The sequence below is a fragment of the Pygocentrus nattereri genome, chromosome 29 (assembly GCF_015220715.1).
Source record: "Pygocentrus nattereri isolate fPygNat1 chromosome 29, fPygNat1.pri, whole genome shotgun sequence".
Classification (NCBI taxonomy): domain Eukaryota; kingdom Metazoa; phylum Chordata; class Actinopteri; order Characiformes; family Serrasalmidae; genus Pygocentrus; species Pygocentrus nattereri.
In genome coordinates, this window is record NC_051239.1 from 11,046,717 (window position 1) to 11,062,039 (window position 15,323).

The 15,323-nt window shown below is 39.3% G+C and overlaps 1 protein-coding gene across 7 annotated transcripts in view; it reads right to left on the reverse strand.

Annotated features, from left to right (window-relative positions):
- Positions 1-15,323, reverse strand: part of vps13a (vacuolar protein sorting 13 homolog A) — a 54,187-nt gene that overhangs the window by 8,069 nt on the left and 30,795 nt on the right. For 5 of the 7 annotated variants that reach the window (XM_037536298.1, XM_037536293.1, XM_037536295.1 and 2 more), the window contains 18 exons: positions 14,953-15,211; positions 14,443-14,603; positions 14,129-14,232; positions 13,642-13,927; positions 12,210-12,620; positions 12,025-12,129; positions 11,451-11,597; positions 11,135-11,266; positions 9,753-9,886; positions 9,087-9,173; positions 6,437-6,566; positions 4,177-4,406; positions 3,404-3,557; positions 1,863-2,009; positions 1,663-1,744; positions 1,487-1,556; positions 667-781; positions 217-330 (listed from right to left, as the gene is read on the reverse strand). In XM_037536298.1, coding sequence (XP_037392195.1) covers positions 217-330; positions 667-781; positions 1,487-1,556; positions 1,663-1,744; positions 1,863-2,009; positions 3,404-3,557; positions 4,177-4,406; positions 6,437-6,566; positions 9,087-9,173; positions 9,753-9,886; positions 11,135-11,266; positions 11,451-11,597; positions 12,025-12,129; positions 12,210-12,620; positions 13,642-13,927; positions 14,129-14,232; positions 14,443-14,603; positions 14,953-15,211 — 2,868 coding nt within the window. The remainder of the gene's footprint in view (positions 1-216; positions 331-666; positions 782-1,486; positions 1,557-1,662; positions 1,745-1,862; positions 2,010-3,403; positions 3,558-4,176; positions 4,407-6,436; positions 6,567-9,086; positions 9,174-9,752; positions 9,887-11,134; positions 11,267-11,450; positions 11,598-12,024; positions 12,130-12,209; positions 12,621-13,641; positions 13,928-14,128; positions 14,233-14,442; positions 14,604-14,952; positions 15,212-15,323) is intronic. The other 2 variants (XM_037536297.1, XM_037536299.1) reach the window with 1 other exon arrangement.

The window sequence follows — 15,323 nt, forward strand, 5'->3', positions numbered from 1 at the left end:
GGTTGTGTGCATAAGCCCCTCACACTTTACTCTGATAGGATGCATGTTATGATCACTGACAGTAATTTATTTGAATTTATTTGAATGCTAATTTCTTCTTAATTTTTCGATCCTTTGCTGAACTCGCTACACTGTTTGGTTTTACAGGGTTAAATATCATACTAATGTAAATGGCATCTGATACATTGATGTACTGATGATTAACAGATGACAGACCTTAATGGGGGATATGTGGAAGTACTCATAGAGGCTGATGGGAGAAGTGTCTGTGGCCGACACATTGTTCAGCCCAGTCTTCAGATATTCTATATCCTTCTCAAACAGCTCCACCTCAACCACACAGGGAAAGAAAACATGAAACAAAGAGTTAACACCATAGCTGTTAACATTCATACATCTCAACGCATAACACCAAACATTATAATGCTAGCATGGACAATATCAATGTCAATTTCCTTGGACGGTGACTGTCATCCATTAATAAAATATACACTTGTTTCCTGAACAGGGTTAAATAAATTATAATTAAAGTGTTATGAACAGGCCGCAGTCTGACACAAATTGCCTTCATACTGCACATCACTAATACAGGGCCATACTGAACAACACAGAACAAATCGCTGGTAATTTATTCCAACTCTGAGCGTGCTGCATAATTATTGCTACCTCCTGTTCAGAAGTGACAGTGCCAGCGTTCTCAGCAGTAAACAGCTCCAGAATGGCGTACAGGAAGCCAAGGTCCAACCGCAGGTCCATTTCTTGAATCAACACTTTAAAATACCTGTATGGACAAAAGCCTTCATTACATACAAATACTGATAACATGTTAGAATATAATGCAAATGATCAACCTAAAACTGCAATGTTTAATTAAAAATGTAAATGTAGACTTACTATTCAGTAACAACTATGTGTTATTAAGTCATAACTATTAAATTAATATGTAACAAGAAACTGTCAAACACTAAAAAGTCGCAAAGCTGAAGTCAGCTTCTCATTTGCCAGCTTCTTGTTCAAATTTTCACATTGCACCTTGCACATTGCAGTTATCTACATTCTGGCACCTCAGGCACCACTTGAGGTGGAACAGGAAAATTCGAACAAGAAGCTGGCGAGCGAGAAGCTGACAGCCTTTTAAAAAACGTTGAGACATTTTACGAGAAACTGGTCTACGTTTGCGGAAATGTTTCCAGCCAGAGATGTGAGAAAAGCAGCTATAGCTGAGGTAAGTCTTAAAGAAGAGCAATGTAAGTCTGTGTTTTCGTTCACATTAGATTTGTAGCTTTTACTAGTACATTAGCACATACAGAGATAAATTTACAGCCAAGATGGTAAAACGTTACTTCAATAAAAAGGACATTAAATGTTGTGGCTCCCAAGACGGTTAATTTTTTTTGGGTTGGCCTTAGTCCCTGTCCAGGAAAAGGATCCATCGGCTTTAATTGGCTAATAGAAGAACTGGGTGAAAAGAAACAGAGAAACATACTTGATGCGTAGGATATCTGAGTGTCCTGCTGCTCTAGTGATGATGCTCACATCAGTGAATGGTTTATGTTCTTCAAAAGAAAGAAAATAAGGAACATTATTCTACATTACAAAAAGATTAACTGCTGTAGTCTTGAAATCATGAACTGTCCAGTCTAAAGGCCCATGTTTGCTGACCTGAGTCCATTCTGACAGATTTGGGAGGTTTAATAGGGTAGAATACGAAGGGGAAAATGGCTCCAGGCAACTGATTTTGGATCTGTGGACAGAAGAGAAGTTCTTTAGTTAGCGTATGATGGTTGAAACTCCAGTTTCAGCTCCTCGTGGGTAGACAAAGTGGTGGTGTGGAGGTACGAATGGGCGGGTGGGGGTCGGACCTGAACCCTGTTGATCTGCACACGGTAAGCTTTCTGTCGGGCTGAGACGCTGTATTCCACCTTCAGAGCAGGCAGGAAATTCCTCCGGATAGGCGCGTCATAGGGCTGCAGCATCTTCATTTCCATACCATTAGGAGTCAAAGACACCTGAGAGAGAGAGAGAGAGAGAGAGAGAGAGAGAGAGAGAGAGAGAGAGAGAGAGAGAGAGAGGGAGAGAGAGAGAGAGAGGGAGAGAGAGAGAGAGAGGGAGAGAGAGAGAGGGAGAGGGAGAGAGAGAGAGAGAGAGAGAGGGAGAGAGAGAGAGAGAGAGAGAGAGAGAGAGAGAGGGAGAGAGGGAGAGAGAGAGAGGGGGAGAGAGAGAGAGAGAGAGAGAGAGAGAGAGAGAGAGAGAGAGAGAGAGAGAGAGAGAGAGAGAGAGAGAGAGAGAGAGAGCATAAATACATTCTCATGAATGATCGATGTAAATGGGTACAGAGAGGTTCTGAAAAAAAGTCTTTGTGGGTAATTAGCTTAATCACACTGGATACATGAGATAAAACCCTAATTAAAGCATTCCTTTTTTTAACAAAACCACTTGTTGCAGTTGTTGGCACCCCTGCATTTAATACTTTGCCCAACCTCCCTTTGTCAGTATCACAGCAATGAGCCTTCTCCTATAATGCTTAATGAGAATGGAGAATACACTACAAGCAATCTGAGTCCACTCCTCAACTCAGAAACTCTAGAGATTCTCCAGGGTCCTCAGTCTTCTCTTTTGGACCCTCCTCTCCAGCTCACCTACAGCTTCACACTGGTGTTTAGGTCAGAGATTTGGGATGGCAAAAAGCCTGCTTCTGTGGACACTTAACCATGTTCATGTGGACTTGTTTTGGATTGTTGTCTTGCTGGAAAATCCAAACATGACTCATCTTTGGCTTTTTTGGCAGAGGTGGCCATGTTTTCATTTAACGTCAATGATGCCTTGTATTCTAACAAGGTTTCCAGGGCCTTCCAGGTAGAAAAAGAGCTCCAAAACATCACTGATTCTTCACCATACTTAACAGTGGGGTTGAGCTTCTTTTGTTCTTAAAGGTCTTTATTTGATATAAAACTAACCTTGAGCACTTGTTGCCATAAAGCTCTTTATTTGTCTCCTATATATATATATATATATGTTTGAATATATAACCTGGCTCCAGTTTAAGTAGCATTTGAAATCAAGGCATTTCTCTTTATTGTTAGATGAAAGAAAATTATTTCTTCTGGTACTCCTTCCAAATAAGGTAATCTAAATTATACTTTTGAAGACTTGGTGACTCCAAAATGATACCATCTTCTGCAAATCACCAAGCATGATTTTTTCCCCCCTTCATTGACCATACCTTTTTACTGTGTGTGGGGCCAAACACACTAGCATCCTCCTCTCTTCTAGGAAGAGTCACTATAATGCTGGATGTTTTAAACTTCCTAATTATTTCCCTGAACTAGGCAGTGTAGGTTTGATGTCAGGAAAAAAAAAGGACTGTATAGACTGATGACAGCGTTTCAACACAAATTCTAACCTGGTAGCCATTCTCAAGATCTATGATGCTGTGATCCACTGGGCTGCTCTCCATATAATCTTTGTAGTGATGTTCCAACAACTCCGCCTCTTTTCCACTCATAACCTTCCAGCGACTCCTCTTCTTTGGCTTCACCTCCCACACAACATCAGAGCTGTGCACAAACCAATCAAACAAAACAAAAAAATGTTCCTTCATATATGCAGAAATATACACAAATAAATAAACTATAAAATATAATAAAATATAATAAAACATGACTTAATCATACAAAGAGAGCAGAAGTAAACACAATAGCACTAGCAAAGCGTGGTAAGCTACTAGGTTAGCTTTGCTTAGTTGTTAGCTTCCTCTCTGTAAATTTTCCTGACTCACAGAGAAAGACTGAGGGGAAAGAAGCTTGTACAATTGTATGTGTGGAACAGCCCACCTCAGTCTTGTGATTGGTGAGGGTCCCGCTAATGTATGCACGACCCAAGATTAGTTCCGCCCAGTTTACAATGAAAAAGAAGAATTTGGGCTGAATACGTCGATCATTAATTGGACACTGGTAGGTTATTCACAGGACTTACTTTGTACATGTATATTGTATTCCAACAAGAAAAGGAAAGACCACCATGGGCTTCAAATGTTCAGTCCCCTGTATTGTGATTCAAATTGCATAATACAGTATAATTCACATTTAATTACCTATTTAATTAGCAAATTACCTCATGTCATTTTGCACTGGTTTGCATCTTAATGTATGATCTATAGAGCCTGCTGTACTCTACCTGGTAATACCGATGTAGGCCACCTCGTTGCTAGAGCTGTTGTTGACCAGCGAGAGGGCGACATCTTGCAGTGCAAGGCTGATTTCTTGTTCGGCTAGTTCCACTCTCTCACTCTCACACAGCAGTTTGTATATGCGCCGGTCTGTGGTGAACAGCACCACCCGCTGGAGCCCCTCATAAAACGAGATGACAAACAGCTTCCCCGCATCGCCCATGTCCTTCAGTAGGTCCTAAAAAGTCAAAATGTTTAAGACAGAAGTTCCCAACCTGATCCTAAGGGTCCCACAGACTGTCCACAGTTTTCCCCCAATGTGCTGCGAGTTACAGTGGTGCTTTTTTTTCTGTATTTCTGCATAAATTTTGGCATAAAACTTCTTCAGATTGTCCTACTAGTAGACAAAGAGAACCAAATTAAATAAAACTATTAGACTTCATGAATTTATTGAGGAAAATAATCCAGTATTATGTATCTGTGAGTGGCAAAAGTATGTGAACCTTTGCTTTCAGTGTCTAAAGTGTGACCCCCTTGTGCAGCAGTAACACCTAAACCTAAACATTACCTGCTGATTTGTCCTGCCCATCGGCTGGTGGAATTTTAGTGCATTCCTCTGTACAAAACATCTTCAACACTGTTATGTTGGACTATGAACTGCTTGCCTCGAGTCTTTCCACAACATTTCTATAGGATTAAGATGAGGACTTTGACTTGGCCAGTGCAAAACATTAACTTAATTCTTCTCTCACGATTCTTTGGTAGAATGATATGTGCTTAGGGTCATTGTTTTGCTACACGATCCAAGTTCTTTTGAGTGTCAGCTCACAGGCAGATGTCCTGATTGTATAATTCAGTTTCAGAGTTTATTGTTGCATCAATGATGGCAAGCTATCCTGGTCCAGATCCAGCAAAACAGGCCCAAACCATGATACTACCACCACCATGTTTCACAGATGGGTTAAGGTTTTTAATCCTGGAACGCAGTGTTTTCATTTCTCTACACATAACGGTTTTCGTGTTTATTTTGGTCTTATCCATCCTCAAAACACTGTTCCAGTAGCCTTCTGATGTGTCCATGTGGTCTTTAGTAAACTGCAAACAGACAGCCGTGTTCTTTTTTGGAGAGCAGTAGCTTTCTCCTTGCAACACTGCCATGCACACCACATAAACATTAGCCACTTTGACACCACAGGCCTGTGAGACAGGCCTTCAGTTGCTTGGAAGTTAACCTTGGGTCCTTTGTGACCTTGGGGGATCTTTGTTAGTTGACCACTTCTAGGGTGCATAACAGTGGTCTTGAATTTCCTCCATTTGTGCACAATCTAACTGTGGATTGGTGGAGTCCAAACTCTTTGGCAATAATCTGGTAAAATTTTCCAGCCTGATGAGCATCAACAACTCCTCTTTTGAGGTCCTCAGAAATCTCCTTTGTTCGTGCCATGATACACTAATCAGACTGTGATAGATACCTGTTCTTTAAATAAAACAGGATGGTCACTTACACCTCATTGCTATCCAATTGATTAACACCTGACACTAATTTCACCCTCAAATTATCTGCTAATATTAAAGGTTCACATACTTTTGCCACTCACAGATATGTAATATCGGATCATTTTCCTCAATAGATAAATGACCAAGTCTAATAGTCTCATTTGTTTAATTTGGTTCTCTCTCTTTCAGGACTTGTGTGGAAGGCTGGTGATGTTTTAGGTCAAATTTATACAGAAATACAGACAATTCTGAAGGGTTCACAAACTTTCAAGCACCACTGAATGTTGAAGTAAAAATAAGGACCATCTGAGGGGCCCTGAGGACTGGATGCGGTTTAAGGGTTTTCAATCAGGGTGAATTTTTGTCTTAGCTAGCCATGTTTCCTTCTCTTGTACTTTTTTGTTCTGTCTTCCTCAGAAGCCAACGGCTCGATTTTAGTTCCCTTGTGCAAAAATACCATAAATACCAATAATACAAACAGTAAATGAACAAATATAAAATATGCTTTCTTTGTTGCAGATTAGAATTTACCAAATACTAAAAATGTAATTCTGGCTTTTGAAAATATCTGTAGTCACCTTAAAGTACATAGTTAATCTTGACCTGACTAGCTAAACTGATGGGACTGTTTTATTTGCATTAAGACTGACAAATACAGCACCAAAAATGATCAACTGTGATATGGACAATGGAATTAATCTCCTCTAGTTTAAGCATCAGTCTTCTGAAATAAATTCACATAGTTACAAGTTTCAACTGTCAGTAGCTCACCTCCTCGTTCTTCAGCTCACCGCTGAAGGAACCCCAGCTCCAGCACAGGACGCGAGACCCCGTCGGTACAGCCCATGTGTAGTATACTGCTTGGCCTGGACCCAGCTCATCCTTCTCCTGCTTCTGTGAGCTAGCACAGTGAAACAATCACAAATTAAAAACTTCTCACCACTGTCACGCCACCACCCACAAACCAGCCTGGAGAGTGACAGCATTTACTGGAGCTCTGTAAGGTTTGTTTGCACCTCAAAAGTTCATAGATAATGCAATACAGCAGAAACACTATCACTACGCAGCCCCTAGGAAAAAAGCATCTGGCCCAGAAACAAGTCTGATAGAGGACCGTTTCCCAGGACACTAGAGGTCTAGAAACAGAACAGCCAAATCATTCAGAATTCTGCAATGGAAGGATTCTGCTGAGGAGAAGGAGAGAAAACAGACAAAGCATGCATCAAAATGAACAATCAAAGAAGATTTACTCTGCAGCTACTGATCCACAAAGACGCAAAGGTGAAGCATACTAAAGAAGAAGCAAAAATAAAAAGGGTAAAGAATTAAAACATTCAAAACCTGAACTGCTCCAAGCCATTTCACAGAAATATAACAGGATTATATTAGAAGCATTTTATTATTTAGCAATAGTACACTTATAAATACACTATATTGCCAAAAATATTCGGTCGTCTGCCTTCACACACATATGAACTTGAGTGACATCCCATTCTAATCCAAAGGGTTTAATATGATGTCGGCCCACCCTTTGCTGCTATAACAGCTTCTGGGAAGGCTTTCCATAAGGGTTAGGAGTGTGTTTATGGGAATTTTTGACCATTTATCCAGAAGTGCATTTGTGATGTCAGACACTGATGTTGGACGGGAAGGCCTGGCTCACAGTCTTAATATATTGTATTAATACCAATGACAGTTGACTGTGGAATATTTAGTAGTGAGGAAATTTCACAACTGGACTTGTTGCACAGGTGGCATCCTATCATGGTACCGTGCTGAAATTCACTGAGCTTCTGAGAGCAACCCATTCTTTCACGAATGTCTGTAGAAGCAGTCTGCAGGCCTAGGTGCTTGGTTGTATACACCTGTGGCCATGGAAGTGATTGGAACACCTGAATTCAATGATTTGAATGGGCGAGTGAATACTTTTGGCAACAGTGTATTCACATTTACCGCGATTGCATGGGATTAATATAACCTTCAGTTATTTCTGCAGTTTGCTTTACAGCATGGGGTTAATAAAACCTGGGGCAGTTTATATAGTCTGCTTTTTAGCATGGGATTAATAGAACCCGATGTTCCTACAGTCCGTTCTATAAAATGAAATTAACACATTTAATTTGATTAAATAACCTGTGGTTTATTTCTGCAGCTCACTTTACAGAACGGGATTAATATAACCTGGGGTCACTTCTACAGCTCACTTTATTGCACTAAATTATTATATTTGGGGTTACTTCTACAATTAGCTTTATAGCAAGGGATTACGATAACCTGGGATTATTTCTACAGTTTACTTAATACCACAGGATTAATATAACCTGGGATTACTGTAGGTACTAATTTCATTTTCCTACTAACTAATCCTGTTTGAATAGTACCTTAATCTGCAACTGGTGAATCAGCCCAAACTTATTTTGAAGGAGCATGGCTAAGGCCCAATCCCATTTCTTATTTTTACCCCACCCCTTGTTTTTGAGTGTCTCCTTGCCCCTAAGAACTGAGTTAAAAGGGGGAGTGGTTGAAATTTTCTCCCATGAAATGTAACAACCCTCAAATAAAAACATTACTTTATTAAATGGCTACAAGCGCTGCCAGTCTGCAGTGACAGCAGAGGAATGTAACGTTCAGCTGCCTTCCTGCTGGGCTTCTGTTGCATTTAAGGAATTACGTCTTCAAAGAGGGGTTATGACAATTATTTATTAGCACCCACCCCTAATTCTTTAGTAACATGAAGCTGAAGTCAGCTATTGGCCAGCTTCTTGTTCACATTTTCCCATTCCACCTTAAATGGTATGAATGGTAACTGCTGCACCATTTAAGGTGGAACAGGAAATGTAGCTAGCTACCAACCACGGCATCAACATACTAATAGGAATTTTTAATGCTTATTAAGAAAACAACCATAATACAACAACACAAAATACATTAAACAAAGATTAAACAATGCTTATCCAAATTTTTAAATGAAGAGAAGTCACAGGTTTCCCTGGTCACTTGCGCAGACATATTGCCATTGCCAATAACCTCTGTTTGGAGGGCCATGCACCCCTTACGCTTCACCATACCCCTCTAAATCAACAGATATTAGGACAGCATATGTGAACACACAAAACGGACGGGTAAGAGCTAAGTGGTAGGGGCAAGGGGTGAAATGGGATTGGGCCTAATAGTCAGCATTAACATTAGCTAGTCTTAAAGCCATATAGTGCAAGCTTAAGTTAACTTAATTCAACATGAAGTTAAAACAGAAGGAGCAGTTCAGAAAGCTCTCTAAAAAGGAAGCAAAATAAATGGAAGATGGTTCCCCTTCAGCAGAGAGTGTTCCATAAACACAACAGCACATTTTTGCCATGTGTTTAGGATTTTACCTTCCCAACTCTCATACTGTGGGCCTGTGTGTGTATGTGCATGTGTGTACCAGCGGGACTCTCTCTCCTCCCCCATTGTTAAGGAGAGGTCCAGCAACTCTTCCGGAGCCCAAGTTGAGGTTCTACGCTCCTTGTAGCTAAACAGATTTAAGGTAAGGAAGGGATACAAACAAACAAAATAAGCAACAGAGGATGTCAACATAAACAACAGGCAAAAGCAAGACTAAACACCACAACAAAACAAAAACCAGATGCAACAACCATGACAAAGGACAACAAAGCAAAGTATAGCTGCATCCAAAACCACATACTACTATACTATAAATACTTAACTAATGAATGGACTTGAATGGTAGCGTACTAGTTTTAACATACTATTTAATACTATAGTATGTAATTTTGGATCAGTAAACAAAACATAACAAAAAAAAACAAAAACAGTTGTCTCTTAATGCCTGTTTGCAGTTGTGTTTAAAATCAAATATTGTTCTGTCACAGGTTTTCCTGCTGACTCCTCAGACTTCTGAATCTTAACTGCAAGCAGATATTAAAAAACAATAAAAATAAGAGATAATGACATATAGACACATTCAACAAATAAGGTGGAAGGTACCATTTTTTAAATGTAGAGGGTTTTCTGACAAATAAGCTAGCGGCTCCCATAAACCTTTGTTTATTATGCTATACTTCTCCAACATGGTAAGGATGTTCCTCACCTCTGATGAAACTCCAGGGTTTTGTCCTTTGTGTGGTTGATCAGGAGAAAAGGAGCAGCGCCATCATGGTAATCAGAGAACCGGATCACAGCAGAATGTTCTGTCAAATTCACGTCCACGATGATGCCTCCCAGCTAGAAATACAGATATAAAGCAAACAAATAAGAAAAAAAAAAAGAAAACAAAACAAAAACAGCCACACATCCATATTCATTTTTTATTCACATAGTGTTTAATTTAGGCTTGGTTTTATTAAGTTAAACTTTTACTACATCAAGTTTTGTGCCCAACAAGTGCAGAATGAAATACGAATATTTTTAATAGTAGTGCCGGTTAAAATACTGTGTAGCAACTGTCACAGATAAATGATAAAAAAAAAAAAAACTTACACATATATATATATATATATATATATATATATATATATATATATATATATATATATATATATATATATATAAAACTCAGGACAGATTTACTTCATTCAAAATGTCCACTGATGAGTCAACAACATGACTTAAAACTGTTTTATTAAAACTGTTTTATTATTGCTTGTTTTAAAGCAGGGGTGCCCAATCCTGCTCCTGGAGATCTACCACCCTGCAGAGTTTAGCTCCAATCCTAATCCATCACACCTGATCCACGTAATCAAGGCCTTCTGAACATTAGAGTCAGATGTGCTGGACCTGAACTCTCCAGGGTGTTAGATCTCTGGGAAGCAAGATTGAGCACTCCTGTTTTAAAGTAATGAAAGCAGAAGGTGAAAGATGAAGAATAAAGTCAGGAGGAGATGCAGAGTAAAATTAGTTAAAAGTGGAAGGCAGGCTGTGAGAACCCAAACATAAAATATGATCAATTATATCACAGTGCAATTAAGATTTCTAATGGTTTCACTATATATCGTGGTATGGTGTTTATGAATATTTTTATAAAACAAAACCATTTATGTTGCTTAAGTAAAACTATTTTTTGTAATTAACAACACTGCATTCTGAGATGTCCCTTCACTTTTAACAAGAACCAATTGAAGTAAATCTAAAATATTTTTATTGGGCAAAATAGTAAAACAGATATGAACATTGCTTCCTTAACACTCAGTAGTCAGTAAATTGTCAGTAAAAATGGCACTAAATGTAGAAATTTCTCAAGTTCTTGTTCTCATATGTGTGTTTTTTCATGCCTGTAAGATGCTGTGGAAATTTGGTAAATATTACTAACCATTCATGCCATCAGTATTAGCTGAAAGCTGTGAAAACTGTTCAGACAAATATTTCAAGCTCTGTTTGCTTGGTAATTGTTCCAATCAGTACTTAATAACAAATATCATCGATATTAACAGGCCTAGTGTGTTTAAGAGCATAAGCATCCTTCAGGGAACTCACGGAATTGTCAAGACGCAGTAAGAGGCAGTTCTCAGGTTGGTGGAAGTTGATGGCTTGAGCAGACATCTGACAGCCATCCACCTTGACCTTGAGCTTCTTTGAATCCCTCTCTGGCCAGAATGGAATTGCAGCCTGTGAGACAAAGAGAAACAGTTTTAAAATCATTTGTTGTTTCACCTAAGAAAGCCTAAGAAAGACCTAAGAAAAGACCTAAGAAAGCAACAAGGTATATAAAAGGTAGCTGTGAATGCAATTAGTGACTGTCTGAATTAAACATTAAACAGTAAATTAAATCATTAAATCATGGAGTGCTGACCTCTCCAGGTTTTGCCTCAGTCCAGTCATCCTTTCCCTCCTCACACACTCTGATCACATGCTTGGTTCTATTCACAAGCATGTAGAACGGCAGGAACGTCACCAGCCGCGTCAGGCTGAAACTGCTAGCGTCAATCTTCACTCCCACCTAAAAGCAACCACAACATGTCAAGATAAACAACCAGATAATAATAATACTTTGAGACACAACAAAAATAACAAAAACAACTTTATTGTTATTAGTATTATCTTCTATATATAAAGATCCAGATAAAGAATCAATCATACTAACAGTAACAACAACAGTAAAAATAACAGTAATTACTGTTATAAGTCTAAGTATTATGCTCTTTAAGAATTTGAGTTAATTTTTTATAAACTATAACTTCTAGCTTTTCAATGCTTTGCTCATTTTTTATGTAGACTTCTTTGAGATTTTTGAACTAATTTGCTCCATAAATGATTTATAAAGTGCCACATAAATAAAAAGAGATAATCATTAATATTGTTGTAGCTATAATAATAATAATAATAATAATAATAATAATAACAACAACAACAACAATAATACTTACCAGATAATCTTTGGCCCTTCCTTTACATTTGACGTCACCATAACTACCAACTGTATCCATGGAGAAATCATCTGACAACTCACTGTCTGAAATCATCAAGCGGACCTACAACGAAAGACAGAAAAGGAAATGAAACAGATCTGTTACTGCTGCCTGTACCATCGCATGACGAAACGGCTCCAAACCTTGTTGTTCTGTAGGAAGTTTCGGGGTTTGAAAGAGAAGAGGAGGGGCATCTCGTAGTCTTTAGGATGTTTGCGGTGGATATCGTCGGCCTTATACTGCAGCAGCCTTCCTGTCTTATTCACCATCCAGTAAGGAGAGTGGATGGCAACCACTGCCTGTCCCACCTCCTTCTTCACATGAACAGCTATATCGAGCTCTGCCCTCTGGCTCTCCCCGTCTTCCTCATCCAGCGAGCGAAATGTGATGAAGTTGATCTCATCATGGTCACTGCGCAGATGGTAGTGGGCCTCCCAGTCCTGCTGCAGGTAGCCGAGCAGCTTCAGCTCCAGACTGGAGTGGTCCATGACAGCCGTGTGAAGCTGTGATGAGTGGCCTTCCTTCAGCCGGGTGGGGGCAGGGCTTCCGCTAACCTTTAAATCAAAAACATGCAGATTGCTACCACTGTGCTTTGTTTGCACCAGGCCTCAGGGATGACAGCTGAAAACTGGCCAACTGCCTAACACTTACTAGAGACACACAGATATAGATGTGGGAATTATGGAACAATGTAAACATTGAAAAAAATGTTCTTGTACATATCTGCTAATGCTGATACATAAACATTTCTAAAATGTAGAAATTGGGAATAAATCTGCTCAGTAGTCCAGCATTTTCTGAATGTTTTACTTTTCCCAAACAGTTGCACACAAAAACGTTAGTCAAATTACATTTTACTGATTTTCTAAGTCTATAGTAAGTTAACACATCCTACAGTGACACTTCAATACGGCGCAATTTTCATTCTATATTAGGAAAATAAAACAAAATATAAAACGGTCAATAACTTTTTCACAAATTGTGTATTAAAATGTACAGAAGTGTGTTCTCTGTAGCTGCATATGGTAACATACTCAAACATTAACACTTAAAAAATGGACAAATCATTTAACATGGATGCCCAAACATTTGCAAACTATTACACTACAGGCCAAAGTAAGTAAAAACAATTATTTCTTTTAGAAATAACAGAGAATAGATGCATTTATTCAAATAAAATATAAGGATTTGGTTAAGGAAATGTCTGAAACATCAATGTACTGAACCTTCATTTATTTTGAATATGGTGATTTAATTGCAGCTCCACCTGATACCTGCATTTATATGCCCCGGAAAACATTATTAACTCAATAATGCGTGCTAATTTAGGAGAAATATGGTCAACGCAATGGATTAATCAATAAATAATGAAGTAGATCATTGCAAACCAGTAGAACACTGGTGAAACTAAACAACAAAAAAACTGTGTAGGTGTTGGGAGCCGGTAAATTGACTGTAACTGTAAAATGCTTTTGACAAAATGCTTCCATACTTCAGGCCTGTAGAGTAAATGATCATGAAGACAGAAAAATAATGACCATAAAGGCAACAGCATTATGGTACTATATACCGTACCAGTAGGCTGTAAGTGATGGGGTAGGGTAGAAGATTGCGAAGCACCACTGTAGGCCACAGATGAAGTACGTATGGCTTGTCAAACTCTTCTTGTGAGCTGTGGGACGTCACTGTGTCCCGGACAGAAACCATGTTCACTTTGAACACATGAGCGCCGTTGCTGTGGTGGTGACACATTCTCTCAATGCACTCATCCGGTTTCTGACTGACTTCATCATAGCTGAAGCTTTCAGAGCACTTGTACTGCTCTTCTACCTCGGTTACAGGCTGCAGGCTCAGCTGTGCTCTGGAGGGAAACACCGTTCATAGAGCTGTAAATGCACGTGACCTTTGTTCAACCATTCTGACTAATCATAGACTACATAACAGTTATTCTCAGTAATAAGACAAGAAGAAGACTGTTTTGGTCATATCATCCAACTGCATACACTATAACATACAATCAAAAGAATATTTGTGGGATTTAGCTGATTCAGCTGTTACTGACTTGTAGGAGCCCAAAGGGACACAGAACTCCTCATTGGGTAAAGACATGCCCAAACAGTTGGAGCCCTCAAATACCCGGAACGGCACCGAAAAGTGATTAATGATCTGCAAACAGCAGTAAAGATTGCATCAGTATTAACAAAGGAATGGAGACTGTGTTTATGTATACTATGATGTAGTTATCTATAGACACACAACAGCTTGTACTGGACTGGAATTAAAATTGATCACAATTAAGTAACATAGATTACAATATAAAGGTAAAGTTAGAAGTATGACGTGAGACTGATGAACACATTTTAAAGGAAGAGATACCTGGAAAGGTGATCGGATCTTGACAAACTTGCTCCCCTCGTTGGAGGAAATCTGACAGATGAAGAAGCGTGTGACACCAGAATCAAGGTGCATCACACTGTACATGCCCCGGCCCACCTTGATTAGTGGGATGACACTGGCTGTGGTATGGCCAACTGGAGCTGGAACCATCCAAACAGGAGATTAAATTACCGTTCAGAAAAAACTTCTCTACTGTACAATTTTATACTGATCTCACTAGTAAGGTTCCTGCTGTTTTTAGGACATAAATTTCACGCTGTTTGACTTTTACATACGTAAAAGCTACTGCCAACATTAATCAAGAATACAGATCCCAAAGACAAATAACCAAGCCATGTCCATGTATCTGTCCATATGCAACATTGTAACCTTCCAATCTACAGAAGGGTCGAATGGACATTCTCAGTCAAAATATACTAAAATATGCAATCTTGGTGTCTTAATATCTCAGCTTCACAATTTCCCAGGACATCACTAATGCTGTCTTACTTGGCTGGATGTAGTTCTTGCTGCTGAGGCTGGTCATTGCAGAAAACTGATCAGCATCAGCAGTAGTGAGGGTGTAGTCCATGTTCAGGCTCTCTCCGTCCTGGAGCTCCACCACCCGGCCGTTAGACTGTTTCCCAATAGGCTTAAACACCTCACTGTGCAGCACAGACACCGGCAGACCCAATCGGTTCTTCACCACGAATGGAGCCTGGTCTTTCTGGAAAGAGTCTGCTGTCTGCTTGGCAGCCTCTGCAAATGCCTGCAAACCGTTCAAGTGCAAACTCATCAGAACTTTTATCTCTCATCCTACAGGAATGTCACATCAAAAGCGCCAAACACGGTTAATATTTATAAAGAATAAACTCTAATAA